Raw genomic sequence first — 18,341 nt, 5'->3', positions numbered from 1 at the left:
AAAGAACGTCATTGAAACAATTAATGGCTTTGATTTATGTTGTACTCCATAATACAAATACCGCATGACGCATAATTTAACAAAATATCAAAAGTCTTCCTGTTGAAATTCTTAAAGCGTAAGATGTTAAGAAACACAAATAACACCTGAAAGCCTGGGGAAGGTTAAGCTGTAACAGGCTGGCTGCTGAGTTGCAAGAGCCTCCTTGCGCCTCTGGAAGGGAACCTCGGAATGAACATTGAACTGGGCTCTGCCCTGAAGTAGTATCTTTTGGCACTAAAACTCTCTTTTATTATCTAATTGGTAACATAAAGCTTTGTTGTTGTACATTTGGTAAATAGGTGAACTTAAATTTTCACCCTGTTCCCAGGTATGCTTTTTTTAACCTTTAGCTTAATTGTAGGTTAGCGTAACCTAAGCTAGTCTGGTCTTGTCTTGCAGTCAGTCCTAGAAAAGGTCATTCCTTCTCTCGCTCCTCACCTGTGACAACAGTTCTTGATTTTTCTGGTGTTGAGGTAACCTTTAGGCTAAGGGTTTTAACTTACTAAATAATTCTTTTTAAAAGATCTACAGAAATCTGTTAATATTGTTACATCCCCTCTAGCCTTCTTTGTAAACAAATCCTAAGGTTTTTTTTTATGTTAGAAGCAGTCCGTGTATGGCACCTTTAACAGAGTCTCTGTCTGTGACTTGGTTCCCAGGTATTGCTGAAAGTCTGCAATAAATGGAAGTCGTCCCCTTTACTGCCTAAGCTTCAGCTGCAAAGGTTTGTTTCTTACGGTTCAGTTTGACAGGACACTGAGTGCTAATCTGGTATCTTCTCTCACTGGCCAAAGATCCCAAATCCTTCCTGCAGCATCAGTCACTTTATACCTACAAGCTCTTTCTTCAGTAATTAGCAGAACGCTGCTGATGATAACCACAGCTTCTACTTTGAGCATCTTCTGTAGTTTGGCTTGGCATGATTACTGCTTAACCTGTCCTGGCAGAAGCCTGGTGGGATCGCAGACGATTCACCCTGCTGAGACAGGATGCAATGCTTACATCTCTGTGCAAGCAGTCAGCAGAAACGGCAGTTACGGGCCTGGATATTGCTGGCAGAGCACCACTAAAGTTATTTGTCTCCCCTCACATCTACTCAAATAGGTAAAAATACTCTCTGGTTTTGGTCCCATGGGACCAAGCTGGCAGAACTGCAAGTGTAAATGTTCATTTGCAGTGAAACTTATAGCTATAAGTGTACAAGTCAACAAAATTCCCTTGTTCACTGGACAGATTGCCAAAACAGATCCCACCCACAACTGTGGGCTTTACGGTGTCCAGACTGGCAGATTAGCACTGCAGAGTGGGGAAACCAGGGTAAAACTGGGCTACCTCTACCCAGTGGAGACACTTGAGTTGGGGGGTGGGGTGGGTGGAAATCAGAATAAAACCAAAAAATCCCACATGCCTGTCTTGCAAGAGTAATCACAGGAGCAGAGTCTAGTTCGGAGGTAACAAGATAACACATCTGAAGTTCCAGCCAAGGCCACTGTGAAGTCTTGGCAGCATGGATGTATTTTGAGACTATGGAGAGATGCATTTGTTTCAGAGAGCGGAGGAAAAATATCCTTTTTGTGTGTTTGTTTTGTTTTTGCAGAGCTTACATAGATCTTTCCAAAATGACTTCCTCAAGTGAATATGGGTCTCACTCCTGGGAGCTCTTAGTGACAGTTGATCATCAGTCTGAAGAGGTACAAAAGGAATTTTTACTACGGGTCACTGGGGACCTTCATATTGGAGGAGTGATGCTGAAATTAGTAGAAAACATCGGTGAGTAAAGACCTGTTTAATTTACACAGTGTTATGAAAATAGTACATGCAGCTTTCCTTCTACAAAAAGAGGCTCCTGTGCATTTTGAAAAGGCACTGCCTGATTTACTTCTTTGTAATGGTTCACTGAGCACGTAGATGCTGCAGACTCAAGGTTTTTGTGTGGCCAGAACCTCTCCCTGCCTGTGGCTACAGCCCCTGTACTATCACAGTGCAAACAAAACTTTACTCTGTTTTTGTCTTCCAGTCAGACAAATATAGTTGGACCAGACAAACTATTCAACACCCTTTCCAGATAGACTTTATAGGTGGCTAGTTTGAGGGACAGCAAAGGTAGCTGATACACTCTTTGTCCACCTGTAGCAGTCAAAGAGACAGAATTAGTCATTACAAAGGCACTTCTGAAGTTACTGTTTCCTGTGCTACAGTGGCACTCTAACCAAAATCTGAGGCACATTATCCATTACATGTATCCAGTAGGGAACAGCTGTGAAGAGCAGAGACTGGCTGAGTCAAAGTTAGGAGATGAAAGATGTAATACCCTCTGTACAGTCACAGCAAGTCAGCGCTACAGGCAATAAGAGAATCTAGGTTTCCTTAACTCAAAGCCATCAAATGGAGCTGCCTCCCAAAATAATCATCTGCACTCTGAGGCTGCAGAATGATAAATTCAGACAAGATAGTATAGTATTTGATTATTATATCCATGCCACAGGGTTTTCATATGCAACTTATTCCTCAAGTATTGTTCTTTTTTTCTGGCATTCTTAAATCTAGAAGCCTTCGGTCACCAACTTCACACAGAAAGGAGCCTGTCTCCTAGATTAGACTTGCCAAGTGGGAACACCATGAGCTTTGCATTTCTATGCACTGCTCTTGAAATACAAGATTTGTGGCAACAAAAAAAAAATGTCAAAAAAACCTTCTTGAAACTTTAGTCTTTTTTACATAGTTCAACTTCAGACAAACAAGAAGAGACAAAGTGACCTATAACAAAACTCTTCAGCAAAATAGCGTCAAGAAATTTAAAATCAGCAACTTAATAATTTCAGAGTTCTTACCGCCAAGTGAAAGGTTTTGTTTTCAAACATGGGTTTTGAAAGAAACAAAAGAGAGATGCATAAGGTATTCTTTCCAAAAGGCTGCCATTCAATGGAAGGACATTTTTACACAAAAATCCTTTGTGATGGAGAAGCTCTACTTGGAGATACTGATTTTATCAAGGAATCCCTTTTCCAGCATTAAAGCAGGTAGCAAATCTGTGATACATTTTTACCAACTTCTCTGCATACTTACACACATGATTCAGCCAGCAAGCCAATGGTAGCTGGGTCAGAAGTTTTTCACAGTGTTTTAAGAACTAGTACTCAACTAGTGCAAAAATTTTTCTATATTAAATAATATTTAAAGAAAATCTGTAACTAAGTGTCAGCCACCCTCAAGACACAATTTTTTACCAAGAAACTCCAAAATAGGGCAGGGCTCTACTGTGCTATAAACACGCTGAGGAAAATAGCCTCTACCTGGTGGAGCTGCTGAGGAGGAAAGAGAAATGACGCAGAAGACTAAAACAACTTGACCAAAATCACACAGAAACTTTACCTGCTACTATACATCATTGGCATCTGGAAAGTCATCTTATCTTGGAATTCCCCATGGAACTGAGAGCAGCAATGCTTTATCTCTTTCCTTATGCATGTGCTTCTCATGCTGATTTAGTCAAGGTTTTGACACCTTTCAGGTCAGGATAGCTTACTGCTCAAAAGTAAACAGACAAAAGCCACTGTTCACCCCCTCCAAAACCCTTCATGTAAGTCATGAACAAAGTCTTCCATCCGTTCTTGAGTCAGCAAGCTTTACTCTATCTGCATGTTTCCAAAGTATAAAATACACAAACATTTTTACTTAAGCAAAGCACAGGCAAGACCATATTAGTGAAACACGACAGCCATCTCTTGGAAGGCCTGTCTTCTCGGAGAAGTTTCTGTAGGCAACCCTTGTCAGCCCCCGGTCAGTCACACCAGCCTGCCCTTCTGCCCAGACTATTACAAGATTTAACTGTACCATATCACATCACGCCCATTCCCCTCCCTTACAAGTTTCTACCTCTCTTACAAGTTTCTGCATCCTGACTGGTAGAGAAGGTCATCGTATTGGTTAGAGAACTTGTTAACTCTTTCCTGATTGTCTCAGGGCTTATTCCCAAAACAATAATTCTTTTCCTTGTTTATTTAAAGAATCTTGCTACTGTAAAGTTGTCCTAAGTGGGCTGCACTCAGGTGAGCTTCCTTGTTCGTCTAACTGTGCAGTCACAAAGAAGAGCTGAGAACAGCCCTTAGCTCTGCGTCACCAAGACTTCGAGGGACTCGTTGCTGTTCTTAACACTATAGACGTGAGCTGTTCTCTGGTGCTTTCCAGGAGACTGTGGAAGAACTTGCACCCATCTGGGTGCACACAAGGTTTTGTAGGAGGATTTTCAGCTTGCACTATGAAGTTGTGAAGTGGGTACCCTGGTAATTAGTCCGTATCCCAGTACAATCCCAGCAGCATTGGACCATGTATAGAACCAGATTCAGGAGATGCACTTTCCCTCTGGATATCTGTAAGATGAAGGCAGTGCCAGTTAGCACCTAGGTTAACTCTTAAGGGAATACAAAATTAGTTCCCAGTGACTGCCACAAGTATTCAGCAAATGGGGTCTAGGTCTTAGGAACTGTAGTTGCTACTTTAATGTAAATAAATTCTCCTGTTTGCAGAGCACTGTTTCCAAATCCTTTTTTTCTATATTTGCTCCATAGTTTGTTAATAACAATTTTGTATTTTCCTAGAATTATCACAAGATTGGTCAGACTATGCTCTTTGGTGGGAGCAAAAAAAATGTTGGCTTCTGAAAACCCACTGGACACTTGATAAATGCGGCGTGCAGGCAGATGCTAAGCTGTTCTTTACTACTCAGCACAAAATGTTGCGGCTTCGCTTGCCAAACATGAAGACTGTGAGACTGAAAGTCAGCTTCTCTTCTGTGGTATTCAAAGCTGTCAGTGACATCTGCAAAATTCTCAGTAAGTGAAGCTAAATCCCCTCTGGCAGCTAACTAGGCGCATTTTATTAGGTGACTTTCTTTTGATGTAAAGTCCTTACAAAACTGTTTAGCTCAAGGCGAAACTTGATTGAGTTGACCCAAGATCAAAAGACAGTTTTTTTGGTTTTCAGTATCCAGTGCATGTCAATGGTTCTCAGTCTTTGTGATAACTGATGCACAGTGTCAGAAATGTGTCCCACGAGCTGCAGGAGTACTGGACAGTCAAAGTTCTGTTGATGGTTTTGTAGGGATCCCTGTCCTCCTTGAGAGGGGCTCAGTCCGTCTTAATCTATGCCATTGACTAAAAGCTTGAGCTTATCAGTCTCCTACATCAGCTTTCACCACAGGCAATTTTACTGCTGTCAACTGATTTATCACCTACTTTCACTAGCATTAATGATATTCAACTCGCCCTGTTGGTTACATGCATTTACTTCAGAAAGAGCACGTTTTAAACGTTCAGAACTTACATGCCCAAACCTCTTCAGGTCAGGGCATACCCAACTACCCCACCCAAGCCCATGAATGTGTTGCAGCACTGAGTCCCCATGTCTCTGCTCTTTCCCATAATGGAGCACCTCCAAACAGAGATGAGGTTTTGGAGCATGCCAGACCTGCATGCCGGTGATCCACGGGGATAAGTGAAGACTGCAAATAGTCTTCAGAATCCCTTAGTTTTAGGGATTCTTTAACTTAGACCTTCAAAGCTTAGGCCAATAACACATTCATCTTCAGAAAGAATTTACCACCTCATATTGACCACAATGTAGCTTTCAATTTCATCTTCTAGCACTAGATTGTGAAAGGGATAGTATGTCTTTATTACATTTAACAGTTCCGATAAAATGATGCCATAATTGTTCAAATGACATTTGACCGTATTAAATATTTCTACCTACATTTTTCTTCCAGACTGAGTCAGTACAGGAACCCTGTAACTTTTCTCATGCGTGAATATTGTCAAAAATATCTTTGCTTACCCCAGGATAAAAGTGTTTTTCAGAAACCAAGTGTTAGGTTTGCAACTGACAATACATGTCTGAAGCAGTAGTGCATTAGGGAATAGTGCGTAGCCAAGACAGAATCTTGTATGTGAAATACAGAATTCCTAAGTGACTAACAGAAAGCGTGAACTTCAAATACAGTGGTTCCATTTCCGTTCTTGATTATTCATAAGTCGGACATTTCATTGAGGTTATTATGCTCAAAGGTGATTGCAGAGCCATTAGGGAGAAAGAGTTTTTCCCTGGTGTCCTAAAATGCAGATATGCTTGCTACAAAAGCAGGCTTAAATCCTGTCAAAACTCACTCTCACAGCCCAAAGTCTTTGGCCTTGTTACTGAATTACTGGATTTTCCACGGCTACTGCTTTCAACCTACTAAAAATAAAAGTCAGATTGCAACATGGAGCTTCCCCAAATACTGTTACCAAGCATGAGCTTTTTTTGGATGTAAGATGGTGAGTTTCAAATGTTTCATCTTGCTTCACTTCCCAAATTGCCATTGTAGATATTAGACGGTCAGAAGAACTCTCTTTGTTGAAGCAATCAGAAGATGCGCTCAAAAAGAAAAAGAAAAAAGAGAAGAACACCAAAGAACCAGTTACAGAAGACATTTTAAACCTGTGTGACTCTCCTGTGAGTTCTGGATTATCAGGTAATGAAAAACCAATGCGATTTCGCTCTTTGACTGGAAGCCAAAAAGAGGAAGAAATCCTTTGCTACACAATTAAAACCAGGGAGACCAGTTTAGTGTAGGATGGTGGTCAGAGACACACAGTTGGCCTGACGTTAGTGGCTTCAAGCAGTTACTGAAATCTCCAGTATATCAATATTTTTCTGTTGTTTTTTACATGTTTTGCTTTCCATTGATTTGAGAAAGGCTATACCAGAAAACAGGTGATCAGCTGTGGCCCTGCACACAGGATGTGCTGCTGCTCTTTGAAAATGTGAGACCACTCAAAATATTCAACAATTTTGGTAACCTCCAAGGAAAAGGAGAAATAAAGGCTTGAGAGTATGTTTCTTATCTCCAGTACAACTGAGCTCTTTCACAGACCAGGGAAGAGCACTTCTGTCCTTGAAGTCACTTCACCTGTGAAAGGACGAGGCTGCTGTAAACAGCAGAGATAGCAGACTGTCTTGAAAGAAAAGGGTTAGTCTTTTATGATGGGAAGTGGGAGACTACCTAAGTCTGAAGGCAGTTTTCCCTGGAATAATACATTACCCTCTCAATTTGCAGGAAGCCCAGGTTTATATAGTAAAACCATGACACCCGTTTATGATCCCATCAGTGGGACACCAGCTTCTTCTACAATTACTTGGTTCAGCGACAGCCCCTTGACTGAGCAGAACTGCAGCATCCTTGCCTTAAGTCATCCCAACTGCTCTCCAGAAACACTAGCAGAAATGTACCAGCCTCGGACTTTAGCTGACAAAGCCAAACTCAATGCAGGGTAAGATGCCTCTCTTTGAGATCTTTGTTAGCGGGCTTAACCAGCGTGGCATTGATCCATCTTCTAAAGTGTAAAGCAGAATTTGAAAACAACCCCCTGATGTATGGCTATATTGATACATGAGAACATGCTTTCATCTAGATTTTGTTTCTAAATACTGGTTTTGATCTTTTTTTTCCTTATTCAACATTCTTGGTTAGACAATTTTGTTTTAAAGTGACGAATGATGTAATTGTGCAGGCTTTGGATTAAGTTCTTTTACTAGATGAAGGCAAATCCAGTTGAGCACTGTGGGCACAGCTAAAGGACAGTTTGGACAGCAAACTCTAAAGGCTTTAAATGGGCAGTGGAAATACACATGTGGATAAATTCAGTAAAGCTCTAATGCATTACAAATAGGTAAATTCTTGAATTATGTACTAACAAACATTTTTTTGTTTATTATGTACTAACTAACAAACTGTACACCACAGAAGAACACAGAGCACTAGGGGGTTTAGTGGTGCAAGTGTTTGAGATGATGGTCTCTCTAACATTAAAATACGGATCATCGTTTTTAGATCTGTGGAGCATTTAACAGTGACTTTGATATTTTCATTGTATTTCACTGGAGAACAGAAGTAGCTAGAATTATAAAACAGCAAATACTGAAATGAAAAGCGGGAGTTTAAGTATACAGGTACACTTTTGTCCTGGCTTAAATGAACCTCCCATTTCTGGAGATCAAAAAGAAAGAATCTTATTGGCATGGGTCACCCCACAACTAGTTACTGCTCCGTTTCTGGCATCTACTCCTGATGTTTTGAATAGTGCTGGAGAAAAAATTAGGAAGATTGTAGGTATCGTGTTTATACAATGAAAGTTGGGAATCCATATGAATGTTCCACCTTCTGGAATTATGTGAATTTTCCCCAGGCTTGCAGGAATTAGAGCTGTTTGTTCCCAATTTTATTTCACAATTACATTGGAGCTCTGCAGGTGTGATAGTTTTTCTTCTACAGATGAATCTGTGGGTTGTTTTCTTCCGCAGCTGGCTAGATTCATCTCGATCACTTATGGAACAAGGCATTCTGGAGGACGATCAACTTCTTTTACGCTTTAAATATTACACTTTCTTTGATTTGAATCCAAAAGTAAGAGCTTTGTTTTTATTGCTATTCATTGTTTGCCTGCTTTCATGTCAAGGAGCTATAGCACAAGGATACCGAATTTTAGCCAGGATTTGTTACAGGCCCTTCAGAGATCAAATTCTACTTTTTCCCCTCAGCTAAGGCTGCACTTTTCCCCTCTGGACACTGAATCACCGTTCCTCACATTAAATAAGATCTTAAGTATAAAGGTGAGATCTGAAGAGCACCAGAAACAGTATCCAGATTTCCAGAGGTGCTGGTTTACTTTCTGCCTCTCTTTTAAGAAGAAAAATTAAGGGGAAAACTAAACCAACATTATCCTAAATGATGTAACAGTATAAGCCCTATTTGTGAAAATGGACTTAAAAATTACATTTATGTTCCACTGCCCTTCACGGAATATTCAGCTTTTCTGGGCTGAAGCCCTCAGAAGCACTTGGGTGCTTAAATCAACTTTGTTCCAGTGAACTTTGGAAAGTTCAGCAAAAGTGTTTAAGTCCCATTTGAAAGCAAGACTTAGTCTTCAAAAATCACTTAAATGTTTTTCTCAAGTTTCCTTTCATTTGCCTTTATTTCCACTAAAAGTCAGTCTCGGTGGTTGTGTTAAGCCGGTGTTTTTACAGCTTGGCTGATACATTTAGAGAAATTAAAGCACGATCATGGACCAGTGTAAATCAACAAGAGTTCAAATGTGAATTTTAGAGGATTTGGCCTTCACATTGTTATGTTCTGTAAACTCTGTAAAACTTTAATTTCAGGCATCTCAGATAAACAGAAGGGCACTTTCTAGTTCAGGTGGCATGATTTTGGGTGAAATGCCATCCCTACTGCAATTCAAGTACATGTCTCAACTTCATCAGCCCAAACATTTCCCTTCTTTGCCCCAGCCAGCCATGGAACCATAGGATGAAATAACCCAAAACAGCTTTAGGCAACTTAATAGCTCACCACTATTGGGAGAGGTCACGCTCCAAGGTTTACCCTCCCATCACCTACCTTTCACCAGCTCTGGGGCTTGAATATTTCTGTGAGTCACTTCAGCTTGTTAACCAAGTAAATAACAAGAAACAATCACTGTCCAAAAAATGGATAGTAAATTAGAGCAGTTCACAGCAGGATCTGACAAATGTCAAGCGAGTGCAAAGACAGAGCCAGAACCGAAAAAGCCAAGAGCAGAAGAAGGGAAGTGAGGAATAAGCGTTTCTGCCTTTTGGCAGTAGCAAGCTGTTGAATGTCGCATTCATATCACCCATGTCATATTATTTCCACCCTCATAGTGTGGTTTCACATTTCGGTTAAGCCTGTCCAAGGCCTACCACCGCTTCTGCTTCAGCCAAGGACTCCTGATTAATTTTCTGTTGGGTCAGCAAGCCACTGTGACCCTACACACAATCACACGAGCTAGAACAACAGGACGGGAACATAGAGCAGGGCAGAGGTGCGGGAGGAGGAAACAACCTTTATGGCTTCAGCCCAATGTTAGATCAGGTGCAGCTGATCGGGAATCTGTATCTTGATGGTCATTAATGACCAATGTTGTTCTTTTTTGCTACAGTATGATGCAGTGCGAATAAACCAAATATATGAACAAGCTCGTTGGGCCATCCTGTTAGAAGAAATTGACTGCACAGAGGAAGAAATGCTGATCTTCGCTGCACTACAGGCATGTACTTGATCCAAGTTGCAAAACCTGTTTCTCCAAGAGGCAGGCACAAGCTAGGACAAGACTGGGACAGACAAGACAAGTCTGTTTGGATGGGGGGTCTGCTGGTTGAGTGAGAAACAGTAAGCAGCATCCATCAACTAAACCAACTAAATTCAGTAGCAGCACACCATTATTCAAACCGACACATACAGTTATGGAACTATTTACTAACATTATCTAAAGCGAACTGTACCCAGCATGTAACTTTGATACCAGTCTGTTCTGAAGAGGATTAATATGACGTGTTGCTTCCCATTCCAGCTACCACCCTTTCACATATTCTTCCTGAAAATTTCTCTAAGACATAAATACACGTTCCATGTTCACAACAGACCGAAAAAAAGCTATAGCACATGTGAAGATAGGGATGCTATGGAGTACATAGAAATTTAACATGACCTAGCGTGGCTTAGTCCCTGACTGTAGGTAATAAGGCACAAATGTTTATTAATAATAAATTCCTTCCTCTTAAATGTAAATGTAGCTGCCAAAAAATTCACGGCCTGCCACTGCGGAACACCACAGAACCTTGCTGCCAAGTTTCCACCTGGTACGGACGGCACTTAGAGCTGACGTTACTAGGGAGGCAAATGTTAGCACTGAGTCAGCTTCACAGAACAGGGACAATTACACAGTGAAGGAATACAGACACTGGCACTTAAAATAGGAAACTGTTATCAGCAATTGCACTGGAGATCATATTGGACATACCTATTTCTTTGTGCAAAACCCCATGGTTCCGTGCTGCAGAACTTTACGCAGTTGTCCAAGACCCAGAAGACCAAATGGCCTATTTTCGTATGCTGTGATTGTGTGTTGCTAATTGGTATATTGACTATTTGATATTGATGTTTTATTTTAGTATCATGTAAGCAAATTATCCTTATCATCAGAGGCACAAGATTTCACCTCTGAATCAGAAGTGGATGAAGTAGAAGCCGCACTTTCTAACCTGGAAGTGACACTGGAAGGTGGAAACACAAGTAACATTTTGGTATGTCCTTTCAGATTCCAGAATTGCTTTCACTGTGTCAAATGTATTGACCCTGATGAGCCTACCTGGTTCCTGATTTTTTAACAGAGTCAACAGACCATTAAAAAGTGCATTGTACTAAAATTCTTCCTAATTATTCCTGATAGGAGGACATCACAGACATCCCGAAACTTGCTGATAATCTCAGGCTAGTTAGGTGAGTTATTAAAACTAACAATAAAACATACAAAACAAAAAGCTTAACCGTACAAGAGATCTCTTGAGTTTTTCATTCCAATCTAACAGTAAATCCTATGGTTATAAATTAACAAATACACCAGATAGGTCTAACTAGCCTAGTATCATCCTCTTCAAATCTTTTTTTACTGCTTCTGATGAAGATTTTCAGCAAATCTTTTGAGCTTTTGGCGTGCTGGGGTAGCTATACTTATGCTTATTAACGACCAGGCTCTTTATATTTCCTAGTGCTCATCAATCATCACCTCTAAAGAAAAGAGTCTACAATTTTATTTTCAATCACATTTTACTGTTTTTGCCACTGAAAAACTAGAAAAAACTTAACAGCTGTCCCTGAGAAGAATTTCTGAAAGCAACCCTGGGGATTTTTATTTTTTTTTTCAAAGAAAATAAGCAAACAAATTACCCCTTTCTAACTAAACAGGGAGTCTGTTATTTTTCTAATATCAAAATGAGTTTCTGTGATCCCACTATAATATCTTGATTTACGGGTTATTTAAATGACTGCAGTGACCTTAAGCCTGTAAAGTGTTTTATCACAAAACAGGCTTTGTGTTTTAGAAAGATAAAGCTTTCTATTGTACAAATATTTATCAGATTCATTCTGTTGACAAATCATATTTGTAGTCAGTGAACTGAAAATTGCACCTCAAAATTTTTAACTGTTGTTAACTGTTAAGAATTGTTAATTATTAATTTCCAATTAGGAGTTTGACGTTTAAGGTGGCTTAAGATGAAAGGGAGTTTAAGCCTTTTAAGTTCTGTCAGTTACTCACCTGTAACACTGGATTGTTTATTTTTCCCCAGCAGTAGAGCAGTTTGCTTTTAAAAGCATTCAGCGGTTATTTTTCATCATGAAAAATTTCCTTTATACATGATAAATCACTTACTAAACCTAAGACATTGTATAAACTAGGTAAAGTGTAAAACATTTCTTTAAAGGAACAACAACATTTTGTTACTATAATTATTTGCTTAATTGTAAACCTAAATACAAAGCTCTGCATGTTATACTGCTGACACTATTCATACAGTGAACTTTTATTCACATTTATTCACAGTATGCACCACATTAGCACACTAGTAAATACTACTTTCAGGTGGGTGACAGTATTGTGGAGAATTACAATATATTTTCATAAATGACAATGAAAAGCTTTCAAAAGAGTTTTCAGCAATTTTTTTGATAGAAAAATAATTTTGTTAGTCTAAAAAAATTATAGTCCCTTATTTATGAAGAATGTCACAGTATTGGAAAATTAAAAGCCAAAATCTTTGGCAGTTTTGAAAATCCAAGGGTTTTTTTAATTTAACATAATAATCACCATATTCTAGAAAAGATTCTAGACTAGGATTTCTGGAAAGGCTCTGGAGAAGGCAAGAGTGGATATAATAAATCGCTGTTTTCCAGCTAGCTGTATGCTCTTTGTACCAACATCTTAATTTAAAGGGAAGTACTAAATAGACAGTGGATTATTTTTCTTTTTTCTTCTTTTTAACTTCATTGTTGACCTTTATAGCTAGTTGTGAAGTATTTCTCTACTCAAATAGTTTTCTATTAGGTAGAATATTTCTATTTCAAATAGTACCTCTAGTTTTCTCTCTTGAAATATATTGAACCCAGGAATTTATTTCCTCACCACTCCCCCTACACCCCCTATGACTTTCTTAGTGTATTCTTAGTAGAATTAATTATGATTTTTATCTCTTACTGAAGAGAGGTGGGGATGGCACAATGATTATGTTTGACAATTAGTATCTATCAGTTACTTCTCAATTCCAAAGTAGATATTTTTAAATTTACTCTATGAAAGAGATCAGTTTGCATTAGTAAAGTATCGAAATTAGCTAAAGGAATTCAAATGAGGATTATATCCACCTATATACATGTGTGAGCAGCTGGAGTAACACTGCCCTAGTGGAATAAGATGTTTTAAACTATTACCTTTTCTTGGAGTGTTACAGAACCTCTACAAACTTAGTGAAGGAATAGAATCTTGTTGTGTTAGATACTATTCAGATAAAGCCAAAAATATGGTCTCTACTGTCTTACACTTTAATGAATACAAGTTAGTTTTATGGGTGCAAATCTTCTAGGCGAGGAGCAATGAAAAACTGAAGCTAATTCTAGTGCATGTGAACAAGCTAGTGGTTACATTAGCGTTACTGATTTAATGTAAAAAACAGAATTAGTCTGTTAGAAGGGAATGGCTTTGATTAGGAATGGAAGAAAAAAGAACACACAGAAGAGGAAGAAAAAACCCCAATAGAAATCATAGATGGGATTCAGCTAAAACCTGGGGTAAAAACACATCCATACCCGGGATAATGGGCGCGATCTTCATTCCAAGTGTTTGGCACCCCCATCATTGACACAAGTATGAGTAACCCAACTGACGCCATGTGTGTGACTTCAAAGCAATTTGAGATCCACAGTAATATTTGTGAGTGACTTACCAATTTGTACATTTCAATATAAACAAATGTGATTTCTTTTTTCATTTAGGCCCAGGAAGCTGTCCCTCAAAGCTATCAAGCCATATTGGTTTGTCTTTAAGGACACTTCAGTATCTTATTTTAAAAACAAGGAATCTGCACAGGGAGAACCTATTGAGAAACTAAACCTAAAAGGTAGGAATTTTCTTTTCCTTTCTTTGGTTTTTCTGTTGCATTCGTGAACTGGATAAATCAAGAGATCCCTGCAAGACTCCGGAAGACAAGCACAATAGCAGTTAGTTTTGGAACTTTTTCAGTTACTGAGACTCCTAAGCAGGCAGACCGCATCTGCAGAAGAGGCCTAAACAAGAAGGATTCAATAGCTTAGCCCAAACCAAGATTATCTGGACCTGGCTTGTAAAATGACATGTACTGCTGAATTCACTTAAAGATGAGTTGGATAAAGAATGTGATCCGTGTGACACTTTTATTTCCAAAGGTTTTTACTCTGTGTTAAATGGTAGTACTCACCTCTGTCTTTGGCAAATGCACACTGGTAGTAGAGGATTATGGATGATAGAGTGGGCAAGAATACCATAAGTTGCACCTGTATACTGCTGTGCAGGGACAGCTCCGAGACCTTCTCTGGACCTTGTTTGTTTCATGCATGGGGATTTCCACAGCTACAGCCAGTTTTAGGTACTTCTGGAGGAGAAACCCTGAGTGTACACACGGCAAACACCAGCATCATATATAGCCGCCATCTACATCTACTCCTGCAGGGACATCATTTGTTCAGCTTCAGGGAACCAGTGATGCCCAGGATTCATCCTAGAAGAAACCTTTGAAATAGAAAGAAGATTGACCCCTGTGAACAAATGGCTCTGCATACCAATCTGCATATCCTCAGTAGGTCAGATGAATGCATGGTAAAACTAGCCAAGGTGGCTGGAACCTCACCAAGTAGCCCACAGCCTTGGTGTCCCTTGACACAAAAGGGAACTGTAGGCATCCTCGACTCCAGCTGAATCCAGAAGGCCTGTAGTAGCACCATCAACACGAAATACCAGGTCCCCAGAGTTCTCTGGGATCCCTGAACTGGCCAGCTCTGTTGTAGATGATACCCACGTCCTATCGTCAGTACTAAGTTGCTTCTGAAAATATAGTCCAGGCTTTCAAGACAATTAGGCTAAAATTTCCAAAAGTCCCCATCTCATCAGCTCCTCTCCATTTTAAACGTTGAGCATTTCCTAAGATCAGGCTGAGGTTTTCAGAGCGCTTGTATCCTTTCTCTTCCACATTGACTAACATGCTCTTTGAGCGCAGAGCATTCATCACCCTGGCAAGACAGACCCGGCAGTCAACTAGAACAGAAACCTTTCATTAGGCCTAAGCTTCGAAAGTCTTGGCCCTTGATCTTAAAGAAAAAGAACCATTAAGTACTGTTCTTTAGTATTAATCAGTACCGAGTGAGGTAGTAATTAAATAAATCCATTTCTTCCTGATTCTCTGTGATCTAGGATGTGAAGTTGTACCAGATGTAAATGTCGCAGCGAAGAAGTTTGGAATCAAATTACTAATTCCGGTTGCTGATGGCATGAATGAAGTATATTTAAGATGCGAAAACGTGAGTAATAAGGCAAGGGAAAGTTTGTATTCCAGGTTTATTGGCAGATTGTCTAGAAGACACATTGTCTTGTTCTAGAATTTGCATAGAAAAATAAGGATGCTGCAGAGAGTTTATTATCTGCATGTTTAGTAAAATTTAAGAATGAAGTGGTGGTCTAACAAGTATTTTATGGTTGAGGGGACAAAAGGACAGTAGTTCTATGTTTATCATCAGCTTCCAAGTAAAGCTGCTGGAAAGAAAAAAAGAACATACTATCAAAAAAGTAAAAAGAAATTACAATATTTTGCTTTAGTGTTTTCAGAGGACTACTGTTTGGGTTTTGGTCTCTTCTTTTTTCTTAATTAGAACTCCCCATTCAGACAAGGGTAGTGTGATAAGACTCTTACATTTATTTTCAATTTATTTCATTTGTATTGAAGTGTATGAATCCAAATTGTGTTAAAATGTTCATTAGGTGGAAAATAGTGATGCAAAAAAATTGCCAAGAGAATCTATTCCAAAGTACTGGATTTCTTCGAAAATTCCAAACCTAATTATTCTGCATAGGCAGTCCTGTAGGTGGAATTAGCTCAATCAGGGAAGAACAACAGTACTATAGTAACTATATATCCACCGAAATGAAGCAGAGTAACTCCAGAGTGGTTATATCACACAGTGAAAGATGTGTGAACAGTAGCCATCTTCATAAATTGTTTGTCCAAAAATATCAGACAATTGTCTTTGTTGCAGGAGAATCAATACGCTCGGTGGATGGCTGCTTGTGTTTTAGCCTCAAAAGGCAAAACAATGGCCGATAGCTCTTACCATCCTGAGGTCCACAAGATCCTTTCATTTCTAAAGATGAAGAACTGGACCATGTCTCCCCAGGCTGTCTCTGACCCAGAAAGCATAGATATGAAACCAGAATGCTTCGTCTCACTACGTTATACCAAAAAATACAAGCCCAAGCAGGTATCCTGAGCATGGCTTGATGGTTGGGGATGGGTGGTTCCAATGATTGCTTGTGGTGAGGCTGGATCAAAGCAGTATTTGGAAACCATACAGTAGAATCATCTTGCAATACTCATTTGTCCTTTTCACAGTTAGCAAGAGGCTTTTTCTTTAAACTGAAGAATCATCTTGCAATACTCATTTGTCCATTTGACACATGGGCAAGTGTCTCAGCACTTCTTCCAAGTACTCCTACATCCTCACTGCCTCCTTAGTCACTCATCATGTTCTCCTCCTGTTAATGCTGTCCCTGAAAGTCTCTTCAGAGTGAGAAAGGAGGGTTTTTAAGGTCAGGAAGTTACTGTCTGCATCTTAAATAAGTGTCTTCCTTGGCCTAGGTGCCTCTCCTTCCTCTCCACCTAATTCCTTGTCCAATGCTTTTGCTGCAAAAGAGTTCAGCCTACCCATCCTCAGGACACAGTCTCCAGAGCAGTGTGCTGGAGCTAGACGCAGTGCAGCAGAAACCCAGACACTGCGACCTTCCTGCACTGTTCTGCCCTTGTAGCTCAGCATCTGTCCCCAAGTGCTCTCCACAATACATCTGCATGAACGGTGACCATTGAGTGTCTGAACATGGCACCAGAGCTAATGATGTTTAATCTAGTGAAAGCAAGGGTATTTTTGTTCTCCAGTCAACTGAAACCTTTCTTCCTGTGTTTCCCAGTTGGCTGCTCGTATTCTGGAAGCCCACCAAAATGTATTGCAGATGACCCTAGTGGAGGCCAAGCTGCGTTTTATTCAAGCATGGCAGTCCCTCCCCGAGTTTGGCTTATCCTACTACATTGTAAGGTAATCCCACTGTTACGCTGATGTCAAGCCGCCGTAACGTGTTCACGGTCAGTGATTTGCAGGAAGCTCTTTTTCACCCTGTTCTCGAAACTTTCCCTATTTTTTCCCCCATAGAGCTTTTTTAATTCTAGTAACTTCCATACTGCTTTTTTTTTCCATAGCAGTAGCACTCAGGAGCTCCATTCCTGCAGTGAGACTCTCCATGATGTCTGCCTTTATACAGACCTGTCAGGTTTTGCCTGAAGTAACATATCACTCAGATTAAACACTTATTGACATAAACTCACTAAAATGTAAAAAAATGCATGTCTTATTGGTGTTCTCAGGTTTGCAGTATATTTGTTCGCTCCAACTTTTTCTCATTGGAATATGATAAAATGCTAATTTCTTTGGCATTTCATTAAGAAAACAGCATATTATCCCTTTTTTAGGTGAATCTGGAAGAGCAGTCACCACAAGAAGGGTCCTGTTGTGTTCACAGCAGTTTCCCTGGACACTTGGGAAAATATGGCAGGGTTCTGACCTGCATTCTTTTCTCTTGACAAAGCACCAAAAAAATGAAAAGCACTGACACAACCACACTTAGAGGCACCTTCCCTAATTTGTGCTGAACACCTCTTCCAGGGCTACTTAGGAATCATCTGCGGTATAAATTGAACCAGCTGGGAACCATTCTCTGGCACAGAGGCCAGCTGGCATAGAACAGCCCACATCTGTGCTATTAAACTCTCTGACTTCCCAAAACCCAGTAGCCTCATATGAACTACCAGATCATCTTGGTCCTTGGATGTTCCAGCTCCTGAGCCGTACCTGGGAGTCATTTGAGAGACTGCTGCTTGGTTGCAGCCAGAATTCTGCCTGGGACTCTTCTCGCAATTGAACAGAACACAAGTTCACTGCCCAGGAATGTTCCCTGTCAATTTAATTTACTAGATATAGATGTTTTGCCCTATCTGTCAGCGCTGATTCTGTTAAACAAACAAACAAACAAATCCAACACCTAAACTACATTTTGTAGCCTGAGCAAAACTTCTTGTGGTGAATTTCTACAAACTGATGGGCAGTATCTCAGTGGGGGTGT

The 18,341-nt window shown here is 39.9% G+C and overlaps 1 protein-coding gene across 2 annotated transcripts in view; it reads left to right on the top strand.

The window, feature by feature from the left end:
* Positions 1-1,563: 1,563 nt before the first annotated feature.
* The window catches only part of FERMT1 (fermitin family member 1), a 19,234-nt gene continuing 2,456 nt past the window's right edge, over positions 1,564-18,341 (top strand). The window contains exons 1-13 of one of the 2 annotated variants that reach the window (XM_009886028.1): positions 1,647-1,812; positions 4,641-4,874; positions 6,404-6,550; positions 7,136-7,349; positions 8,380-8,482; positions 10,035-10,142; positions 11,047-11,178; positions 11,325-11,374; positions 12,781-12,792; positions 13,922-14,046; positions 15,372-15,478; positions 16,211-16,432; positions 17,136-17,260. In XM_009886028.1, the coding sequence (XP_009884330.1) occupies positions 1,662-1,812; positions 4,641-4,874; positions 6,404-6,550; positions 7,136-7,349; positions 8,380-8,482; positions 10,035-10,142; positions 11,047-11,178; positions 11,325-11,374; positions 12,781-12,792; positions 13,922-14,046; positions 15,372-15,478; positions 16,211-16,432; positions 17,136-17,260 (1,730 nt within the window). In that variant the 5' untranslated portion in view covers positions 1,647-1,661. Of the gene's footprint in view, positions 1,813-4,640; positions 4,875-6,403; positions 6,551-7,135; positions 7,350-8,379; positions 8,483-10,034; positions 10,143-11,046; positions 11,179-11,324; positions 11,375-12,780; positions 12,793-13,921; positions 14,047-15,371; positions 15,479-16,210; positions 16,433-17,135; positions 17,261-18,341 lie in introns of both variants that reach the window. The other variant, XM_009886029.1, reaches the window with a different exon arrangement.

Source organism: Charadrius vociferus, unplaced genomic scaffold (genome assembly GCF_000708025.1).
Source record: "Charadrius vociferus isolate BGI_N301 unplaced genomic scaffold, ASM70802v2 scaffold455, whole genome shotgun sequence".
Classification (NCBI taxonomy): Eukaryota; Metazoa; Chordata; class Aves; order Charadriiformes; family Charadriidae; genus Charadrius; species Charadrius vociferus.
The sequence above is the reverse complement of the archived record's forward strand: the minus strand, read 5'-3'. Positions and strand labels throughout refer to the sequence as shown.